Source organism: Phascolarctos cinereus, unplaced genomic scaffold, assembly GCF_003287225.1.
Source record: "Phascolarctos cinereus isolate Bilbo 61053 unplaced genomic scaffold, phaCin_HiC Scaffold_4;HRSCAF=312, whole genome shotgun sequence".
Taxonomy (NCBI): domain Eukaryota; kingdom Metazoa; phylum Chordata; class Mammalia; order Diprotodontia; family Phascolarctidae; genus Phascolarctos; species Phascolarctos cinereus.
In genome coordinates, this window is record NW_027555847.1 from 253,456,613 (window position 1) to 253,479,738 (window position 23,126).

The 23,126-nt window shown below is 40.2% G+C and overlaps 1 protein-coding gene across 1 annotated transcript; it reads left to right on the forward strand.

Annotated features, from left to right (window-relative positions):
* The first annotated feature begins 4,158 nt into the window (after positions 1 to 4,158).
* Positions 4,159 to 11,394, forward strand: LOC110197639 (procathepsin L-like). The gene is made up of 8 exons (XM_020971697.2): positions 4,159 to 4,265; positions 7,960 to 8,094; positions 8,434 to 8,556; positions 8,649 to 8,804; positions 8,947 to 9,171; positions 9,953 to 10,118; positions 10,223 to 10,334; positions 11,055 to 11,394. The coding sequence occupies exons 2-8, from the start codon at positions 7,969 to 7,971 to the stop codon at positions 11,152 to 11,154; spliced, it is 1,008 nt and encodes a 335-aa protein (XP_020827356.1). The 5' UTR covers positions 4,159 to 4,265; positions 7,960 to 7,968; the 3' UTR covers positions 11,155 to 11,394.
* Positions 11,395 to 23,126: the final 11,732 nt, after the last annotated feature.

A 23,126-nucleotide genomic window follows, 5' to 3' on the forward strand; every position in this document is an offset into this window, starting at 1 on the left:
AGTGGGAGAGGGATGATGAGCGAGCTTAGGGCAGACATCAGTTCATGGGTTTCTTTGTTGGTTTGGATTCTAGGTATGCTAAATTATGAAGAAAACTAAAGTTTATCATTGGCACATAATTGGGCTGTTCTGAAGAATTTGGAGAGGTATAGGGGATCAGAGAAAATGTCCAGCCCTCCATTTTGTCTATCAATGGGATTTTTCTAGTGCATTGCTCTCAAAGACTCAGAGCCCATTTACATCCCCCTCTAGCAAATAAATGCTTACACATAGGTTATTTTCTAATCCCCCTGGTTCAGGCCCTTATGGTATTCAGTCATAAGCATGACAGAAGCTCCATGGCTTGAGGCAGTGAAAGGCATTAGGCCATCCAATCATGCAGGGATCTACTTCCTCCACATCACCTTCCTCTCCCCCACTTCAACCATGATGAGATCAGTCCAATACAATCCATCCAACTAGAGCAAGATGTTCTCAGGCCAATCTGGTGGCTCAGGAAATGAATCACTCACAGACGAACTAACATTTAACAAACGGTTTACTTAACGACAGCAGGTAAAGAATATTCATCATGGACATGACATTGTGACCTCATAGCCTCTGATTTTTCCAAAGTGTCATGCAGGTGCCTGTGTCAAGCCTGATAAGCAAAGTGATTCTGATGGGGTTTGGGCCCCGGAAACCCTCCCCTTCCCCTTTCCCAGGTGGCCCTGGCCTTCACCTGGGGCTACAATCCTTTCTACTGTCCTTGCATTGGCCTTTGAGCCTACCCCAATCTCCAATACAGCTAACCTAGCCCATTCCTTCAAGGTCTGTTATCTCCTGGATAGCTCCAGGCCACTTCCCATCTTTAATCCCATCTAGATCCCTTCTGTTACCTCCCAGTCACTCCAAGCTTATTAGCCATTCCTTGACCACTGTATGTAAGTGTCCCTCTGGCCCCCACTAAATAGCTTAGATTCTTAAAATCTGGCTGATAACCTGGACTCATTAGGAATCTCATCCACCCCTAATGGTGTTTTAATAAACCTTGTCTCCGACTGAAAGAAGGCTTAAGTCAAATTCTTTCAAGGCCGACTGGCACCTTTTGCCCTTGAATTTTGGGGTTCCAGAATCCCTAGAACACAACAATTCCTTCTTTGTCTTCCCCTTCACTGGGCTTTTATACATAAATGATCAGGGGAGTACTCATTAAGCAGCAGGAACTGACAAATATTAGCTCATTTGATGCTCACAACAACCCTGGGAGGTAGATGTTATGTAAACTGCAATTTTACACTTGAGGAAACTGAACAAAAGGTTAAGTGATTTGCTCATGGTCACACTAGTAAGCATCTGAGGGGGAATTTGAACTCAAGTCTTCCTGACTCTAAGTGAGGGCTTTATCCAGTGTGACACCTAGATATTTTCAAAACAGAATTCTGTGCCTACACCATCTAGGTATCAAGGACATTTCAACATCTTTTAAGGAAAAACTAGCCTAGCCCAGATGGGGCACCTACAGGTGTTATTCCTGTAACATATATGTGATTTCTTCAGTGTAGGGAGCTCCCTCACATACAGAGTCCCTAGTAAAGCAGTCCCTAAAGAGCATTTCTTAAGCATATAAAACTTGCCCAACACTGTGATAAGCACTGGGAATACAAAGAAAGGCAAAAATGAGTCTCTAATCTCAAGGAATTCACAGTCTAATGGGAGAGATAATATGCCAGGTACAAATAAGAGCTCTTGTCTTGCCTTGCTGAGTCATTTCAGTCATGTCCAACTCACATTGTGACCCCATTTGGGATTTTCTTGGCAAAGATACTGGAGTACTTTGCCATTTTCTTCTCCAGCTCATTTTACAGATGAAGAAACTCAGACAGAGTTAAGTGACTTGCTCAGGGTCACACAGCTAGTAAGAATCTGGGGTTAGATTTGAAGGCCCAGGGCCCAACAAGATATAGTCAGGATAAATTGGAGATAATCACATAAAAAAGGACTTAAGTTTAAGGAAAGACAGGTAAAGGCTTCTTGCAGAAAGTGGAATTTTAGCTGAAATTTGAAAGAAGCTAAGAATCAGAGACGATGAAGAAGAGAGTTTCAGGTTTGGAAGACAGCCAGTGAAAATGCAAAGAGCTGGGAGACGGTGTGTTGTGCTGAAGAAACACAAAGGACTCTGCTGTCACTGGTTCACAGGATATGTGGAGGGAGGCAGGTATAAGAAACCTGGAAAGGCAGGCAGGGGCCAGGTTAGCAAAGGTTTTAAAAGACAGAGGATTTATTGCCAAATAGTGGGTTGATATGATAAGACCTACTGTTCAGCCAAATCAGTCTGACAGCTCAAATCAAGGATGGATTGAGTGGGGGAAGACTTCAGGCAGAGAGACCAACCAGGAACCTAAAGCAGTAGTCCAAGCTTGAGGTGATAAGGACCTGCACCAGCATGGAGGCAACATCAGAAGAGAGAAGGGGGCATAAGTAGGAAATGGTATGAAGGACTTGACAACTTATTGGCTATGGGAGGTGAGAGGAAGAAGTTGAGGATGATATTTAGGTTTTGAACTTGAGAGAATGGGAGAATGGTATCCTTGAGAGTAAGAGGGAAGTTAGGAAGAGGGGAGGATGTAGGGAGAAAGGTAATAAGTTCAGTTTGGGACATGTTGAATTTAACATGTCTACAGGATCCAGCTCAAGATGTCTAAAGGGCAGTTGCAGATGCAAGACTGAAAGCTAAGAGAGAGGTTGGGGCTGGACAAGTTGATCTGAGAGACATCGACATAGAGATAATAACTGAAACTGTGGGAGCTGATAAGATCCCCATATGAAACAGCAAAGAGGGAAAAAGATGAGCTAGGACAGAGTCTTGGGAGACTCTCACAGGGCAACAAGTGTGGGAAGATCCAGCAAAGGAGATTGATCAGGAGCAGAACCAAAAGAGCTGTGCATCATGAGAACCTAGAAAGTATCAAAGAGAAAAGGGAGACTGACAGTGTCGAAGGTTATATGGAGAGGTCAAGAAGGATTCAGCAAGATTAAGAGATCACTGGCAACTTTGGAAAGAAGAGTTTCAGTTGAATGATGAGGTCCAATGCTAGGCTGCTAGAACGGAATGAGAGGAAAGGAAATGGATAGCCTCCCAAGGAGTTTACCCACAAAAGGGAGGATGATAGCAGGAATCACCTGTAGGTTTTTTGAGGATAAGGGACACTCAGGCATTTTTGTAGTGACCAGGGGAAGCAGCCAATAGACAGGGAGCAACTGAAGATTAGTGAAAAGAGAGATCTACTGGAGAAGACAGTTCCCAGGAGAAAACTGTGGCTTTCCCACCTCCAAGCTTTTCTTATGCCTAGAATGCTGTCCCACAACATTGCCAATAGAAACCCTCTCTATCCCACTAGGCTCAATTCCAATGCCATCTCTACAAGGAAGCCTGCCTCTGACCCAACCACACACCCAAATCCCCACTTCACAAAGTACTCAATTTGGTTACACTTCTGTGGTGCATCTCTCATTAATTAGAGCATATTATATTTTTCTTCCCATAGCTATCATCCCCCTCCACAGTTAAGTTCCCTGGGGACTCAGTAAATCTCCTGTCTTCATACAGAAAATCTCAGAATTTGGAGTGAGAGGGCCAGGGTTTAAATCACGGTGCTGCCATTGGCTGTTTTGATCCTTAGACCCTGAGCCTCGGTTTCTTCACACAGAGAACGCAAGGCTGGAAGATCCCTTCCAGCTCTAACTCTATGATTCTCTAAAGGTTGAAATAAATGAATTAGTGAATACAGAAGTGGTTTATCCGGGTCACCTCTGCCAAGCCGCTGATCTCACTCACGCCTGGTGACGAGGCTATTCCTTCCTCCCTCTCACCCACTTTCGGACAATAACCCCTAGCCAAGCAGAGTGCCTTTGGGGGAAGCCTCGACCCTTTTCTCCTTTCTACAAGCCAACTAAAATAAAGCTGCCTCCCAGATCACCAAACTCCTCCCTTCCCCTCCCCCAACCCCATTGCGTCTCCTCCCCTAAGGCAACTGCAAAACCGGACAGGTTGAGACACACAGAAACATCACGCGCCACGGAGTCTCTGACCCACCAGTGGCCCCACCCCTTCACCCGGCCCAGCCAATGGTTAAGAGGGGAGGTGGGACCAGACAGGCTTAACCCAGAATATTGTCATAAAAGAGGAGCCACCGGACCCAGGGCTAAGCAGTCTCCCGCCCGGACCCTCAAGTTTGCTTAGAGGTCCGGCTCTCCCCAGGTCCTGCCGCTGCTGAGACGCCCAGGTGAGGGTGGGCAACCCGCAACTCCCAGGTCCGAGGGAGGGGCTCGGAAAGGGGCAAAGTCCTCAGGTCTGGGGGATCCCCGGGTTGGAAAGGAGAAAAAGAGGAGGGCAGAGCCTGGGCTTGGGAAGGGGGATGGTTGGGGAAGAGTTTGTTGTTGCTGTTGCTGCTGGCAGATGCGGCTGAGTGGGCAGAGCTTGGCCAGCTGCGATTTTGTGTGTGTGTGTGTGTGTGTGTGTGTCTGTGTGTGTGAGTGAGAGGGTGTGTGTGTGTGTGTGTGTGTGTGTGTGTGTGTGTGTGTGTTTGTGTATATGTATGTGTTGTGGTTCTACCTGAACGGGGAATGTGGGGCGGTTGACTTTAGGGTGTTGTACCCTTTCCCGGAGCCAGGGTGAAATCAGGACAAATTAATAGCATCTACTTCCCGGGAAGGTTGTTACGAAGCTCAAGTGGGGGAGCATCTCTACAGCCCTCTGCAAACCTTGAAAAGCGTTAAAGGAATGTCTGCCTCTCTTTTTATTACCATTACTATTACGGAAGAGCACGGAGCTGACTGAGTCCGCAGCTTATGGAGTCTAGGGTGTGTTTTCGGCCCGCATTTAATGGGAGAGGAGATTAGGAGGAGGGAGCGCTGAGGAGGGTCACGTTTTGGATGGATTTGGGAATGAGGAGTGACCCGCCCCAGGATGACCTGTGACTTCTTTTCCGAATCTGATATGGGATTGTTCTCCCTCCCTTTCCCGGGTTTATTCATCCCGGGTGACCTGGAGCGGTTCCGGATTCCCTCCGGTTGCAAACTCTGCAGACATCCATGTGGTGGGGGTGGGGGGGCTAAGGAAGTGTGAATGTACTTGCTTGACTATGTGTGTACGGTTGTGCCCCAGGGGAGGAGGAAAAGAGCTCGTCCCGGGGCTCGCTTGAAAGGCCCCTTACAGTGCCTTGCAAACCCCCCACAGCTGGTGCCCGGGGTGGGGGACAGTACTGGGAGGGGTGGCTCATAGCCAAGTTCCTTCTGCCTCTCTGTTGGTGTTGGGGGTCCTGGCTCACATGGGCGCCTCCACGTGACCACCTTTCCCGGATTGGAGAGGTGGAGCTTGTTTGGACAGAGTCGGGGAAGAAGTCGTTTTTGGATGCAGGAGGTTTAAATGTCCAGAGTTTGTGTGACCACCTTCCTATTCCTTGTATTTGTAAAAGACGGATTTTGGCTTGCAGGGCTTTTATATCTAAGGCTGATAGGATGTGAAAGTCTGGAGGTGGCTACCTCACTCTGCTATAGAAAAGGCAGAAAAGGCTTTCCTCTTCTCCATTCCCTCCATCAGCAGCTGACTCTAAAGCCTTAACTTTAGACTCTATAGGATCAAAGATTTAAAGCTGGAAGGCACCTCAGGGAAACTGCGACTTTGGGGTGAAGTGACATGCCCATATGGTAGTAAGTGGCAGAAGTCAGGATTGAACCCAGTCACCTTGATGTCAAATCTCTCTGTATGCTACTGTAGCATGTTGCTTGGTCATGGTCCTGAGAAATGGAGTTGTTTTGAGTTCTGGAGAAGGGGCATTTAGTGATTTAGGGAGAGGCTTAGAAATGTTGTAATGGCTTTAAGAAAAACATTTATTTAGTACCTCTTATGTGCCAGCATTGTGCTAATAAGCACTGGGGTTATAAAGAGTCAAAAAACAGCCCCCTGCCCTCAATAAAGCAGCAATCTGCAGACTTTTACTAGGACACACACACCTCCATCAGGGAAAAAAATTTAAATGAATTAAAATAAATTAAAAAGCATTTCCCCAGTATGTTCCATAAATTATACGTGTGCTACTGCTAATACACAAAAATAGAAGTTTTTTTAAAGTATCAGATCAAAATGAAATAAAGACATGATTCTATGGGCCATAGAAACACTGGAGAATACTGGAGATTATAAGAGTAAAATGGTCACTTTAGAATGGTTTTGGCTGCTGTGTGAGAATAGGATGGAATGAAGGAAGACTTGGGGCCATGAGATGAATTATAAGGCTGTTGCAGAAATCCATTGGAGAAGTGATCAGGGCCTGAACTAGGCTCTTGTGAAGAACAAAGACAGAGGTGCTTCAGCAACTGATTGGGATACTTAGGTGGAGGGAGAGTTGAAGGTGAGGCTGAGGCTGAGAATTTAGGAAGGCCTGTGGTACTCTTGAAATGGGATAGTTTGGAGGACAAAGATAATGTAATAAGATGTGCTTATCCCAAACACCCTTACCTCCTCCTGTGGGACTCATAGGAAGGGAGATAAGAGTCCTTTACTAGTCGCTGCTGCAGCTACAACTCCCTCCCTTCCCCATTTGCTCAGTGTCTGCTGCTTGATACTAGTTTCATCACAGCTGCCTTTAGTTGGGGGAGTTTAGGAACCTGAGAGAAGGCTGAGTAGATTATTAGTGTAATTGTATTAGAGACAAGCCTGGTAGGTTGACAGTCAGGGAGTGGAATGTGGTACTCAGCTTCTGAGTGGTTAACAATGATAATTTTAAAAAGCTAGTGCTTTAAGGTTTCCAAAGCCCTTTGCAAATATCTCATTTTATCCTCACAGCCACCCTGTAAGGTAGGTGCTGTTATCCCCATTTTACAAATAAAGAAACTGAGGCTGAGTGTTTAAGTGATTTGCCTACAGCCCCACAGCTACTACTAAGTGTCTGAGGCAGGATTTGAGCTCAGGTCTTCCTGACCGTAGGTACAGCATTCTATCCACTGTGTCACCTGCCTCTAATCCACTGTGGTCAGACCTTGGTTTTCATTTCAGGAACCACTGCAGTGAAATTTAGGAGTGCATTTCAGCTTCTAAAAACAGTTACAGCTTTTGAACTGAGTGTCCATTTTTATTGTTTGTACTATTAATGTTGGCATTTAATGAAGCATTGTCCCTGGTTTTAATGTCTTTGTGTCAATGTCTAAACTCTAGATCAGCATTACATCTCATTTACCCTCACTGTACCCCACCCCACATACAATACTTAGCACATAACTAAATATTGTATAAATATTTGGTGAAATAAAATTTGTTTTTCCATTAGGAAGATTTTTAAAAATTTTTATTAATTTATTATGATTTATGAACAATCACTTCCATAAGCTTTTCAGTTTTAAATTTTTCTTTCCTCCCCCCCCCAAGATGGCAGGCAATCAGATACAGGCTATACATATACAGTGCTATTAAACATATTTTCACATTAGTCATTGTAAGGAAGAATTAGAACCAATAGGAGGAACCACCAGAAAAAGGAAACAAAACACAATGGAAGAAAAAAAATGGCAAACAATATGTTTCAATCTGCATTCAAACTCCATAGTTCTTTCTCTGAATGTGGATAGCATTTTCCATCATGAGACCTTTGGAGATGTCTTAGAGCTTTGCATTGCTGAGAAGGGCTAAGGCTACATCCTACAACATGGCTGTTAGTGTGTGCAGCATTCTGCTTCTGCTCACGTCACTCAGCATCAGTACATACAAGTCTTTCCAGGTTTTTCTTAAGTCTGCCTGCTTATCATTTCTTATGGCACAATAGTATTCCATTGCATTCATATACCACAGCTTGTTCAGCCATTCCCCAATTGATGGGCGAAGATTGTGTTTATTTCCCAAAAAACCAAGAGCTTAGATTTTTGGTTTGGCTTGATTTTTAATCTTATACATTTGTATCGCTTTCTTCCATTTTTCCCCTTAAGGTTTGAAACATGAATTTGTATGCATGTTTAGCTTGCCTGTGCTTGGGGATAGTAGCTGCTACTCCACAATTTGACCGGACTTTAGATGATAAATGGTACAAATGGAAGTCACAACATAGAAGGACCTATGGAGCGGTAAGCTTTAAGCAACGTTTCCCCCCAACAAGAGTACAGCATGTCCAAGGTGGGACTAAGGAAATGTCATTTCCCCAGAAGCCAAAGATTTATTCAGACAAGAGCTTCGTTTGCTCAAAATTGCTGCTTTTCCCACAGAAGTTTAGAGGCTAGGGATGTCTGTAGCATCAGAATTTGGAACTTCTTCTGGGATGGCAATATTTCAATGTGGTCACCATCCCAACTGGGTGTAAACCAAGTGATTGATAGTAGATTTAGTCTGAGGATGGTTTTACTAGTATGTATAATAATAAAAGCAGAAGCTTATTGAACCTTACATTTTTTTAAATTTACTTCCAGAATGAAGATAATTGGAGGAGAGCAACATGGGAGAAGAATTTGAGAATGATTGAAATGCACAATCAACAGTACAGTGCTGGCAAGCATAGTTTCCAGTTAGAAATGAACAAGTTTGGTGATATGGTAGGTGTGTTGTAACAATCTGATTTTAATACTGAATAGTCAGTTATCTTTTGCTCATGACATAATATAAATCATCTTTTTTTTCATTTTAGACCAATGATGAATTCAGGCAAGTGATGAATGGCTTTAGACAAAATAGATTTCAAAGGAAGAACAAAGGAACTCTGTTTCATGAACCTCTCCTTATGCAGACCCCTAAATCTGTAGACTGGAGAGAAAAAGGCTATGTAACTCCTGTTAAGAATCAGGTATGAAAAGTTGCTTAAGCTTGATCCATAGATAACTCAGATAAAACTCAGTGAAGCTTATGATTGATAATACAATCTCTTAAAAAGATGAGTAAGATTATCTTGTATACAACTAACCAGTGCTTCCTTTTGATGTTTTCAGGGTCAGTGTGGTTCTTGCTGGGCATTTAGTGCAACTGGTTCCTTGGAAGGCCAGTGGTTCCAAAAAACAGGCAAACTTGTTTCACTTAGTGAACAGAATTTGGTTGACTGCTCTAGGAATGATGGCAACGAAGGCTGTAATGGTGGTTTAATGGATAATGCCTTTGAATATGTGAAGAAAAATGAAGGCATTGATACAGAGGAATCATATCCCTATGAGGGAAAGGTGAATATAGTTATTGGATTCCCCATCATTTTGGTTTGGGATGGGAGCTGAGGAGGCCTGCAAAGACTGAAGACCTAAATACCCACCTTCCTAACTAAAGAAAGTCTCTAACTGAATCCAAAATATATCAACGCTAAAAATTAGTTTCCTTCACTATGAATACAATCACCCATTGAGAGGAGATCTTAGGAAGTATGTAGACTGTGTTGTCTTAGACACGGTAGTGTCTAAGAGATCATTTAGTCAGACATCATCATTTTACAATGACTTGCTCAAGATCACAAACATAGTAATAAGGGGCAAAGTCTGGATTGGAAACCAGGTTCCCTGAACCTAAATCCATTCTTGCCTTTGTAGCCTACACTTGTGCCTCCCTGACACCTAGCTCCCACAAGTGCCTTCTTAGGAGCAGGGAATTAAATGACAATTGAGTCTGATTTTGCATAACTGCTGACATTTATCTCATCCTTAAGGTTTACAAACATGTCCTTCCTTTAATTTCTTTTGATCCTCAAACAGCCCTGTCAGGGGGAGGTATTATCCTGATTTTTCTAATAACTGCTCATCCTCAGTCTCATGATCACAAAGCCTTCTTTCAATGGGACTTTCAAATAGTCCTTTACCCACCCATATCCAGTTGTCTTCTTGAGCTGTTCATCTAATAAACTGATGGAAGAACATGACCCATAGATTTATTAATTTCAAGACCATCAATTTAAAATTCATCTGGGCAATACCACTGATAGTAGACCCAAACCTTTTTTCTGTTTCATTTTAAAAGGATAGTGACTGTCGGTATCGGGCAGAATGCTCTGGTGCTAATGTCACTGGATATGTGGATATCCCATCTGGTCAGGAAAGGGCTCTTGCAAAAGCTGTGGCTACTGTGGGTCCCATATCTGTTGCTGTTGATGCAGGACATGCATCTTTCCAGTTCTATCGGTCTGGTAAGCATTCATTCCTCATTATTTCTGCAACAATGCATTTAACTGTATTACTGCCATTCACTGGTTAGCATTTCTCAAGTTCATATTTCACTTGAATATCCTAGGTATTTATTATGAACCAGAATGCAGTAGTGAACAGCTAGATCATGGCGTGCTGGTTGTGGGCTATGGTGTTGAAGCAAAGAATGGAAAGAAATACTGGATTGTCAAGAACAGGTAAACCAAGATCTTGCCTGTAACGTCATTGACCGGCTTGTTGCCAATTCCTGGTTATTTCATTTTGAAGAAAGGGGGAGGAGGAAGAAGGGTAGAGTTCCTGGGATCCTGAGAAATGGAGAAAGGATGTTCATGGGTGGAAGGGGCCCTGTTTTTAAGATCCAAAGTAGGTTGAGAGTTCCCCCTCGATAGTATAAAAGATTTCCTGCTGCCTAGTTTGTTGGACTGTTCTAATACAGTTGTTGTCAGACTGACTCACAAAGTACTGTGGGAAAAGCACTTCACTTGGAAAACCTGAAAGTACTTAGTGTTGAGTGAGTGGTTGTCATGAACTAGGGCATCTAGGTGGCACAGTGGCTAGAGAGAGCTTGCCCCTGGAGTCAGGAGGACCCATGTTCAGTTAGGACCTCAGACACTTCCTAGCTGTGTGATCCTAGGCAAGGTATGTAATCGTGTTTGCCTCAGTTTCCTCATATGGGAAATGAGCCAGAGAAGGAAATGACAAACCAATCTAGTATCTTTGGTCATGAAGAGTCTGATACAACTAATCAACTAAACAATAACAAAGTTGTCACCAACAATTATTTTCATTGCTTTCTGAAAGGTCCAACTAATTTTTTAAATTCTGTTGCAATGTGTATCAGAAGGCTTTGCACTCCTAAAGTAAAAAAGGTAGTTTTGAATGGTGCTGTTAAACTTAATACTCCCCTTTCTTTTCAGCTGGGGTGAAGAGTGGGGCGACCAGGGATATGTTTTAATGACCAGGGACCAGAGTAACCACTGTGGAATAGCAACAGCTGCCAGCTATCCTAAAGTATGATGTCATTGACTGAGGATCGCTTCACAGAGATGGGATCTGACTTGTGTCATTTGGGATCAAACACTTGAATCACCCAGGATCCAAGTTGTAATTTGAGTTTCTTTTGACATTTTTACATTTGTGAAATGTAAACACTACTTTGTTATAAATAGCTTGTAATATTGCTTAATTCAAAGAATTCACATTTTAAAATTGTATGTATAAAGCTTTACCTTTTTAAATAAACCTTGATTCGATATATATATATATATATATATATATATATAGATATAGATATAGATATAGATATATAGATATAGATATATAGATATGAACTTTAGGAGCACTGATTTTCCTTCAGTGTGTTAAATTTTGTAGCAGGAGACAAGACCATTCTGCCATAAAGAGGGGAAGAGACCAAACAAAACGTCATCAGTTTGAGAGCTGAAGTAGTCCAGAGGAATGATCAGCTCCAATCTGTTGTACAGATGAAGAATCTCATTGGACTCATTCACAAAGTCACAGCACAAAGTGGCTTGTTGGATAGGATAGGCCTTGGTTGAGAGAATGCTCCATGTGGAATCAGGCACTGGGCTCTTCAGTCCAGCCTCTGCTGTGTACTAATGGGATTGATTGGATAAGTGACTAAATCTCTGGGCTTCCAAGTCTCTTCATCTGGAATATGATGAAGGCATTAGACTTTAGATCTAAACCTGTGATCCTATGACTCCCAGTTAAGTGTATCTTTTCTTCTATCACAGAATATGCAAAAATATGATGGGAGAAGTGGATAACTCAGGATTTAGAGTCTCAGTGACCTGGGTTTTCATCTTGGCTCTGCCACGTATGAGATAGTGAAGTGGTACCTTAATTAGAAGGTTAGGCTTAGACTCAGGAAGACCTGAGTTCAAATCTGGCCTTACACACATACTAGCTGTGTGACCATGGGCAAGTCACTTAACCATATTTGCCTCAGTTTTCTCAAGTATAAAATGAAAATATCCTGCTGGGTTATCAAATGAGATTATATTTGCCAAGTGCTCAAAAGTGCCTGGCCTATAGTAGGCACCATGTAAATGTATATTCTGCCCTGACTTAGAGGCAAGTAGATAGCACAGTGGATAGAGCTTTGGCCTGGAGTCAGGAAGACATGTCTTCAGGCCTGTGCTGAGACACTTACTAGCTATGTGACCCTTGGCATATCACAGTTTTTCTTTGCCTTGAAGGCAGCTAGGTGTTCAGTGGATAGAACACTGGGCCTGGAGTCACGAAGAACTGTGTTCAAATCTAATTGAAATATTTACTAGCTGTGTGATGCTGGGTAAGTCACTTAACCTCTATTTGCCTTAACCTGCTGGTGAAGGAAATGTTATCTGTGCCAAGGAAACCTCATGGACAACAACCCTACCTCACTCCCATGTCCTAGGGGTGGAACATTAGATAAGTGACAATGTCTCTGGGGCCTTCCATTTGCATTCATCTCCAAAACAAGGGGACAAGACTACATGATCTCAAGTTCCCTGCTGGCTCTAAATCCATGATCTTGTGATAATCCATTTCACCTGTTCACTTGTAAGAGCAAGATTAGAACAGCTCCTTTAAAATGAGAATTCCATATATTTAAGTATTCCATGTGTTAAAATATATGTAAGCAAAGCATACATTATGCAGCAAGGATTTTTTAAAAATTTATTTTGAATTATCAACAATGAGTCCCATAAACTTGAGTTTTAAATTTTTCTCCCCTCCCCACCTCCCTCCTCAAGATGGTGAGCAATCTGATATAGGCTATACATATACATGCCTATTAAACATTTTCACATTAGTGATGTAAGGAAGAATTAGAACCAATAGGAAGAACCACCAGAAAGAGTAAACAAAACACAACAGAAGAAAAAAAATAACAAATAGTATGCTTCGATCTGCATTCAAACTCCATGGTTCCTTCTTTGGATGTGGATAGCATTTTCTATCATGAGGACTTTGGAGATGTCTTAGGTCCTTGTATTGCTGAAAAGGGTTAAGTCTATCAATATTAGTCATCATACAACATGGCTGTTACTGTGTACAAGGTTCTCCTGGTTCTGCTCACTTCACTCAGCATCAAACCATACAAATCTTTCCAGGTTTTCCGAAGTCAGCCTGTTCATCATTTCTTATAGCACAATAATATTCCATTACATTCATATACCACAGCTTGTTCAGCCATTCCCCAAATGATGGGCATCTTCTCAATTTCCAATTCTTTGCTACCACAAAAAGAGCTGCTATAAATATTTTTGTACATGTGAGTCCTTTTCCCATTTGTATAATCTCTCTGGGATATTGCCCTAGAAGCGCTGCAAGGATTTTCAGAACAAAACCTTGCACTGTTTAAGAGGCAAGTAGGTGACTAGGATAGAGCTCTCGTCAAGAAGATTTTGAGTTCAAATCTTGCCTCAGATGCTTATTAGCTGTGTAACTCAGCTAATCACTTAACCTCTGCCCTCAGTTTTTTCATCTGTAAAATGGGGATAATAATAGCATCTACTTCCCAGAGTTGACGTGAGGATCAAATGATATATTTGTAAAGTGTTTAGCAAACAAACCCATCTAAATGCTATTATTATTGCTTCACAATATCCACTGCCTGATATTCTATTCAAAAAAAATAAAAAGAGACATTTAGGGTAAAGAATCAGCATATATGATACTATGATGTGGTTTAGAGGTTCAGGGGTGCTGGGACCCCAATTTCACAACATGCGGGTTCTGTCTGAAAGAATTCAACCCAAGCCTTCTTTCAGCCAAAGACAAGGTTTATTATAACAACCATCATATTGGGCAGACTCTTGAGTCTGAACATTAGTAGCTGTTGGCTAGATTATAAGAATCTAAGTGGTTAGATTTTAGGAATCTGAGCAGTGGCTAGATTATAAGAATCTAAGCATCTTAATGGAGATGAGATGGACCTTATATACAAAAAGACTATGGGAAGGATCTAGGAGTGGTCAAGTAATCTATGAGGTAATAGAACTCCAGGAGTGGCCAAGGGAGAATGGAGCCTAGATAGGATTAAGGGTGGGAAGTGGCAGGGAGTAGGGGGCCACTGGGAGGTAAGACAATGAAGGGCCAGGCTAGGTTAAGGGTAACAGATTGGCCATAGCCACAAAGAAAGGCCAGTTGATGGGATTATAGCCTCAGGTGAATGCCAGAGATTTGGCCATGTGGTCCAGGGTTTTTTCTTTCTGGGGCCCAGATCCCAACCCCATCACTATAATAGGATGAGGGTGCTTTTATGATACTAAAAGAAATGGAAAATCTTACAAATGGAGGTAGATTTGAACTATAAATTCAGCAAAGACTTAAAGCTTAAAAACTTAAAGGCTAAAGCCTTAAGAGGGAATATGAACAAGTGTGGGTGGGTTAGCACACTCTTGATCTGGGAGAACCTCAAAAGAGATTTAGGACAAAGAGTCCATACAATTGGTAATAAGCTTATTATCCCCATTTGGGAGTAAATGATAATATACTTAGGTTCAAGAAAGTTTATTTTATTTATTTATTATGTATTTATTATTTATGTATTTATTACAGGATGGTTTGAGATTGATGTCACAGACAATAACCATACCTTAACACCAAGTCTGTAGGTTTCCCTGGAAACATACTGGGTAGTATTCCTTTAAAATGCACTGATGCACGTGCACATGCACACACACACACACACACACAAACACACACAGAGTATGTCAAGTTGCTAACTCTAAAATGGAAAATGTTATATTCATGATTAAATTTTGTTGTGTATGATTTTTGCTAGGCAGTGGGGTGAAGTGACTTGCCCAGGGTCACACAATAGTAAGTACCAAGTGTCTGAGGCTGGATTTGAACTCAGGTCCTCCTGACTCCAAGGCCAGCATTCTATCCACTATGCCACTCAGCTGTACCTAATGAGGATGGAGATCTAGATCCCAAAAAGGAAAAACCCTGGACTTTCCCACATGACCAAATCATTCACCTGAGACTATAATTTCATCAACTGGGCTTTCATTGTGGCTGTACCCAATGTCCCAATTCTCTGTTACCCTTAACCTAGTTTAGCCCTCCATTGTCTTACCTCCTCATGGCCCCAGGCCACTTCCCACCGTTTATCCTATCTAGGCTCCATTCTCCCTTGGCCATATGGTCTAGGTCTCTGGTGTACCATTACCTGAAGACTGCTTGGCCACTCCTAGATCCCTCCTATAGTCTTTCTGTATATAAAGTCCATCTTGTCTCATTAAGATTCTAGGAGTCTTATAATCTAGCCACTGCTTAGATTCTTCAAATCTAGCCAATAGCCTACTAATGTTCAGACTCTGCCCAATATGATGGATGTTCTAATAAACCTTGTCTTTGGCTGAAAGAAGGCTTGGATCCAATTCTTGTGGGCAGGACCCATGTGTTGTGATGTTGGGGTCTCAGCACCCCTGAACCCGTAACCCTCATCACCCCCATGATTAAATCTTTTGAGATTTGTTAATGGTAATGTGAAGTTTCTGGGCTTAAAAAATACTTGATTTGGTTCCCAAGTCTATTAAGCGGCAGTTAAACTTTCTACTCCAGGAGTCTTGTGATAATTGACTTCCTAGGATTTCTTTAATTTCAATATATTTTGTTTTGACATGAAAGACACTGCGACTCCACAAACACCCTAACAACTTCTCTCCCTCTCTCCTGCAGTTAAAAACCACCTCATAGAGTGAATGTGACTCATAAAATGTGTCACTTTCCATTATTGTGGTTTTACTGTTTTTGTTTTGTTTGGTTTTTTTAAAGAGAAAAGCCACATCATTGTCCATTTTACAGGGTAACCCAAAAGTCTTAGGGCAGTTTTAAGCCATTAAAGCATTAAATTGCTGGGACATCCTGTATTTGACCCAAGGTTTATAACCTTTTAATGTTAGCTTTACTTATTTTGTTATAATTATTGTACATAATTGTTCTCTTGGCTCTGTTTTCTTCTGTCTGTCTCAAGTCTTAGCATGGTTCGCTGAATTCTACATACTTTCCTTCCTTATGGGACAATAATTCATTACATTTATATACCATAATTTGCTCAGTTATTCTCTAATCATAGGATACATGTGAGATCATGCCTAGGAGCAACTAAGTCATTGGGCTAGTGAATACTAAGCTCTTGCTTAATAAATGCTGATTGGCTGACTGATTGACTTGGCTCTTGTACTCCCTGGGATATTTCAGCCTCTTTCTCCCTCTCCCCTTCCCACTTCCTTTCTTCTGCTTTCTTTTATAATCAAAACAACTCAACCTTTGCCTGTGAGAAGGGCTAATCTATTGTCTTCCTGACTTCTCATACCAAAATGCCATTTGTATAGTCTCCCCATAAGAAGATAAGGTCCTTGAGGGCAGGGACTCTACAGAAGTCTAGGCTATTTCTGCCTCAGGCAAACACCAGAGACTTGGTTCAGGGGCTTTGAGATCCTTCTAGGGGTCCAGTGCAAATCCCATCCTCCATCATAACTGGACCACACAGTATATGGAGAGGAGCAGAAAATAAGAAAATTGCACTGATCATCTCCTGAAAGAGATCCCAAAATGAAAACTCTCAGGAATATTATGGCCAATTTCCAGAGTTACCAGGTCAAGAAGAAAATATTTCAAGCAGCCAGAAAGAAACAATTCAGGTATGGTGGAGCCACAGTCAGGATAACACAAGATTTAGCAACTTCTACATTAAAGGATTGGAAGGCTTAGAATATGATGTTCTGTGGAGAGCAAAACAACCAAGAATCACCTATCCAGCAAAACTGAGTATAATCCTTCAGGGGAAAAAAAATGATATTCGGTGAGATAGAGGACTTTCAAGCATTCTTGATGAAAAGACCAGAGCTGAATAGAAAATTTGACTTTGAAATACAAGACTCAACAGAAGCATAAAAAGGTAAACAGGAAAGGGAAATCATAAGGAACTTAATAAGGTTAAACTGTTTACATTCTTACATAGGAAAATGATATTTATAACTCATAAACCCTTTCTCATTATTAGGGTAGTTAGAAGGAGTATATATAGATAGAGGGTACAGGTTTGAGTTCAATATGAAGGGATGATATCTAAAAAGTAAAATTAAGGAATGAGAGAAGAACAGACTGGGAAATGGAGAAAGGGAGAGGTAGAATGGGTATAAATTATCTCACATAAAAGAAACAAGAAAAAGCTTTTTATAGTGGAAGAGAAGAGCGGGAAGGCAAAGGGAAGTGAATGAACCTTATTCTCATCAGAACTGGTTCAAAGAGGGAATAACATACACATTCAATTGAGTATAGAAATCTATCTTCCCCTGCAGGAAAGTAGTAGAGGAAGAGGATAATAGAAAGGGGGAGTGGTGATAGAAGGGAGGGCAGATTGGGGGAGGGGGTATTCAGAAGCAAAACACTCTTGAGGAAGGACAGAGTGAAAAGAGAGAGAGAGAATACAATAAATGGGAGGATTTTGAAGCAAGTTTTTCTAATAAATGCCTCATTTCTCAAACATGGTGAACCAAGTCAAATTTATAAAAATAAAAGCCATTCCCTAGTTAATAAAAGATCAAAAAATATGATGAGTTTTCAGATGAAGTAATCAAAGCTATTTATAGCCACATGAAAAAATATTCTAACTCACTATTGATTGGAGAAATGCAAATTAAAAAATTCTGGGTTACTGCCTCATACCTATTAGATTGGCTAAAAGGACAGAAAAGGTAAATGACAAATGTTGGAAAGGATGTGGGAAAAATGAGACATTAATGCAATGTTGGTGGAGTTGTGAAGTGATTCAACCATTCTGTAGAGCAATTTGGAACTATGCCCAAAAGACTATGAAACTATACATAACCTTTAACCTAGCAATACCACTACTAGATCTGTATCCCAAAAGAGATTAAAAAAAAAAAGCAAAAAAGGAAAAGACAAATGTACAAAAATATTTATAGCAGCTCTTTTCTGGGGACAAAGAATAGTAAATTTAGGCAATGCTCATCAATTGGGGAATGGCTGAACAAGTTGCAGTATGTGATTATGATGGAATAGTATTGTTCTATAAGAAATGATGAGCAAGATGCTCTCAGAAAAACCTGAAAAGACTTTCATGGACTGATGCAAAGTCAAATGTATTGCATAAAATGTAATGGCAATATTGTAAGATGATCAGTGTGAATGACTTAGCTATTTTCAGCAATGCAATGATCCAAGACAACTCTGAAAGACTTATGACGAAAAATGCTATCCATCCCCAGAGAAAGAACTGATGGTGTCTGAATACAGATTGAAGCACACTTTTTTTTTACTTTATTTATTTTTCTTGAGGTTTTTTTTGTCTATGTTTTCTTTCTACACATGCATAACATATATCAAACTGCTTGCCTTCTCAGTGAGTTGGGATGGGGAGGGAAGAAGGGAGAAAATTTGGAAATCAAAGTTTAAAAACAAATGTTTAAAATTATTTTTACATGTAAGTGGGGAAAAAATAAAAATAAAACACTAAAAAAAAGAATATAAGAAAATTGGTAAGATAGCAAAGTGCCAGGTTGGGAAGAGCTTTATTTATTTTTTAATAAATTTGTTATTTATTTATTTTTAGCACTTTTGTTTTATTTTGAGTTCCAAATTCTTTCCCTCCCTCCTGCCTTATGTGATATCAATTATACATATGCTATCATGCACAAAAATTTCCATATTAGACATGTTGCAAAAAAAAAAAGGCAAAAAAAACAAAGTTAAAAAAATTATGCTTCAATTTGCTCTCAGACTTCAGCAGTTCTCTCTCTGGAAGTGGGTAGTGGGAAAAATTTTAAATGCCAAACAAAGGACTTTTCTATCTGATCTTGGAGTTAATTAAGGAGCCAGTTGAGTTTATTGAGTGACGTATATTTTTTGCACTGTGGGTCTTTGCTTGTTGTCACTAACTTCCTTAAGATGTAAACCCAATAGTGGGAGGTCTGGATCAAAAGGATAGGAATAATTTAGTAACTTCTTGAATAATTACAAATTGTTTTGACCAATTTTCAGTACAGGAGCAAAGTTACTATCCTGCCATATCCCTTCCAACAATGAATATTCCAATCTTATCATCTTTGCTAATTTCATGGGTGTGAGTAGGTGTGTGAGTTGTTTTAATGAACATTTTCCTGATTATTAAGCATTTTGAACAATTTTTCATAAGGTCAGTCATTTAAATATCCTTTGTTTTTTTAAACTGTTTATGCATACAATTTGACCACTTGTGTATTAGAGAATGTTTCTTAGCCTCATATATTTTTGGCAAATCTTAAAAGATTTTTGGATATCAGAGACTACTGATATTCAAGGGTCTAATTTTTAATTTGTTATTCTGGCCATAAAACACTGTTATATCATTTCTTTAAAAGCAATTAGGACCAGATATGCATCAAATAATACTTGCTTCAAATAATAATTGCTTCAAATAATCAGAGACTAGCTCCTTCCTCCCCTTACAATCCATATGTAAATTGTTGGACCTGCCTTTAAAAGCAATTTTTTTTTATCTTTTTACATTGTTCTAATATTTCTTGTTGAATCTCAGCATTCTTTTTCAGAGTGTCTATGGTTTTTATTAAAATATTCTATCTATTCTAAACTTTAGATTCTCATTTGTTTCTTTAAAATTCTTCAGTAAGTGCTCTAATTTCCCTCCTTATATCTTCCTTTAATTCTTTTAATTAACCTCTCAGTCACACTCAAGATTCTATTCCTCCCACATGACACTCCACCTCTCATTTTCATGCCTTTTTACACTGGCTGTCTGATATTCCTGGAATGCACTTGCTCCTTAGCTCCACCTAATAGAGTCCCTTTCTACCTTTAAAATTTAGCTCAAGTACTATCTTCTTAATGATCCTTTCCTGATTCCTTCAAATGCTAGTGCACTCCCTTCCAAATTATCATATTTAACTACAATATATGTGTGTGTATGTGTGCGTACATATACATGTTACATAAACATATGACATGTGTGTGTGCATATTCGGTCACTTCATACTTATGATGGAGATATATATAGGTATATATATGTGTGTGTATATATATATGTGTGTATGTATGTGTGTATAGGAATATATATATATATGAATATATATATATATGAATATATATATGTGTGTATATATATATATATACACACCTGTGGTGTCCTCCATTTGAATGTTATCTCTTTGTGAATAGAAATTAGCTTAGAGTTGCTTAAGGCCCCACTGTTGCTTTGAGCTCCTCTGGCTTCCAGCTTTGAGAGGGAAAATACGTGAGGCCAACCCTACTTCAGGTTGCTGAAGGAAAAAAGACTGAGAAGACAGGAAAGTAGCCAATAGTCTCTATCATGTCTCTATCCTCACCTTACTTCGCTAGAGACTTTAGGGAACTTCCCCTTGAGTGAAATCTAAGATTCTTTCCCTTGGTTGGACTGATTTACCTCATTCCTAATGAGAATTCCTTTAATCTGTGATGTCTAGTATATATTCTCATACGTATACTTTTTCTGATTTCTGTTTTGCTACCGATTTGGACAAATAGGTTTCCAGGGCTAAGTGTCATATATGTTCATTGTGGAACTGCTATTTGGTAGGAAGGGAGTAGAGCCTCAAATAGAAAGCTTGGGGTCCTCAATAGTGAAATGGCAATCAGAAGTTAGATTGACCCTGAAAACCTCAACTTCTCCTAGACTAATAACGCTTGAGGGAGGAGATAGGTATAACTCTAACCTGGTACCCTCTTTCTCCAAGGAGAACAAAGTGGCAGCCTCTGATTCCAACCTCCTGGCAGAAATTAAATTCTCCCTTGGAGAAGGGTGGGAGGAGAAAAAGATAGAGATATCTACTGGAGTCACACAAAGGCACCACATACATACCAGGGAACAACCCCTGCCACATGTATAAAATACAGTATCTTAAACTTTTCAAAGTGCTTTACATGGCTTATTTCATTTGATCCTTAACAATAACCCTGCAAGGTGGATGCTTTTATTTATCTTTTCCTAATGAGACTCAGAGAGGTTATGGCTTCTCAGGTCACTTGCTAACACAGCTAGCAAGTATCAGAGGCAGGAATTTTGATCCGGGTCCTTCTGACTCCAAAGTATATTACACAATCCACTACAGGCAAACAATTATAATAGACAACATTATAATTCAGATCCTAAATTGTCAAATAGTCATATTTCTAATTCCTATAGTCAAATTTTTAATTACTTTCCTCTCCCTCCCTTAATGAATTTAATGATTCACTTTGAAAATATGGGGCAAGTCACTTAGCTACTCTTCAAAACAGGGATGCATGACTGCTTCCCAGAGACCTAATTAAAAATGGCAGAGTGTTTACACATCACTGAGTGAAAAGTATATGAGTATGGAATTTTATTTTCTTGTTCAAAGAATGATATTTAATTTGACTTGATTTCACAAACTTTTATCAAGTACCTACTACATTGCTTGCACAATGGTGCTTGGTATTATTGAGACAAAGGCATAAATGAAAAGCAATCCCTGCCCTGAAGAGGCTTACATTTTCTAACAGTAATTTTGTTTTGTTTTTGTTTTCTGAGGCCAAGTCTTTGTTAGCTAAATAATATTGGTCTTAATCCACATACTGTGAAAATGAGTTAACCCTATCACAATAATTCTCTCCAATTTATGTGAGCATATTTTGACATTATAAATGCAGTTCTTAAGGAAATCTTTAAAAGTCTTCAGCTTAATTGATTTCTAGTTATTGCTTAGCAAGATATAGCCTTTTCAACAGGCAGTCAGCATAAAAATGAGCCTATATTATCCAGGTTGTTACCAGGTGGGCTTACAAAAAATCTTTGTTCTAGATAGGTAGCATAGCAGATAATGCAGTGGATTTGAGGGTCAGAAGACTTGAATTCAAATCCTGCCTCAAGACACTAGCTCTGTGAACCTGGGCCAATCATTTATCTTCCCCCAACCTCAGTTTCTTCATCTGAAAAAAGAGACTAATGATACCTACCTCACAGTGTAGTTGTGAGGATGAAGAGCTTTGCAAACCTTAAAGCCCTAAGCTCTCTCTAACCGTCCCTCTGCCACATGCCTCTCGATTTCATAGAGCAGCTTCTTTTGTCAAGATTTCTCTGATCCTGGCAATAGTAAAGCACCTTCCCCACCCCACCCCCACACACTTTTGGCGGGAGGTGGGGGTGGTCCTGGAATTTAACTGGCATTTCTTAACAGCAGCAGGGCAGCTAGGTGATGTGGTGGATAGAATGTGGAGCCTGAAGTCAGGAGGACTCATCTTTATGAGTTCAAATCTTGCCTCAGATACTTAATAGCTAGCTGTGTGACCCTGGGCAAGTCTTTTAACCCTGTTTGACTCAGCTTCCTCATCTGTAAAATGAACTGGAGAAGGAAATGGCAAACCACTCCAGTATTTTTGCCAAGAAAACCTCAAATGGGGTAATGAAGAGTCAGACATGACTGAACAACATTGATGGCAGCAGAGAGAGAAAAGAGGTAGAGTGAAGTGACTCAACTAGAAAGAGAATGAGGAAAAGGGAATTGAATAGGAAATTTTTCTAGGACTAAATTAATAAAACTGATGATTTTGTGTAACTGATATATTAATTCTAGAGTCAATTCCAAAAATGTTTTCAGCACAGTAACAACAGTATTTTCTATATGTGTATATATTTATGTATGCATACATATACATATACATATATACATATATTCTTGTATGTGTATACACACATATATTCTGTTGTGACAGTAAGAAAATTCTTATTTTGTAATCATAACTTATATTTACCTATTTCTCCTTGATAGTCTCTTCCCTCTAGATTTTTGTGACACTGCTCTCGCTCTCTCTCGGTCTCTCTCTCCTCTCTCTTTCTCTCTCTCTGTGTCTCTCTCTCCTCTCTCTCTCTCTCTCTCTCTATCTTCTCTCTCTCTCTCTCTCCTCTCTCCTCTCTCTTTTTCTCTCTCTGTGTCTCTCTCTCTCCTCTC

Bases quoted from the DNA above. Each gene is read 5' to 3' on its own strand.
- LOC110197639 (XM_020971697.2), top strand. From the start codon at position 7,969: ATGAATTTGTATGCATGTTTAGCTTGCCTGTGCTTGGGGATAGTAGCT. The intron at 8,557-8,648 runs GTAGGTGTGTTG...TTTTCATTTTAG, and splicing joins TGAACAAGTTTGGTGATATG to ACCAATGATGAATTCAGGCA. The intron at 8,805-8,946 runs GTATGAAAAGTT...TGATGTTTTCAG, and splicing joins TAACTCCTGTTAAGAATCAG to GGTCAGTGTGGTTCTTGCTG.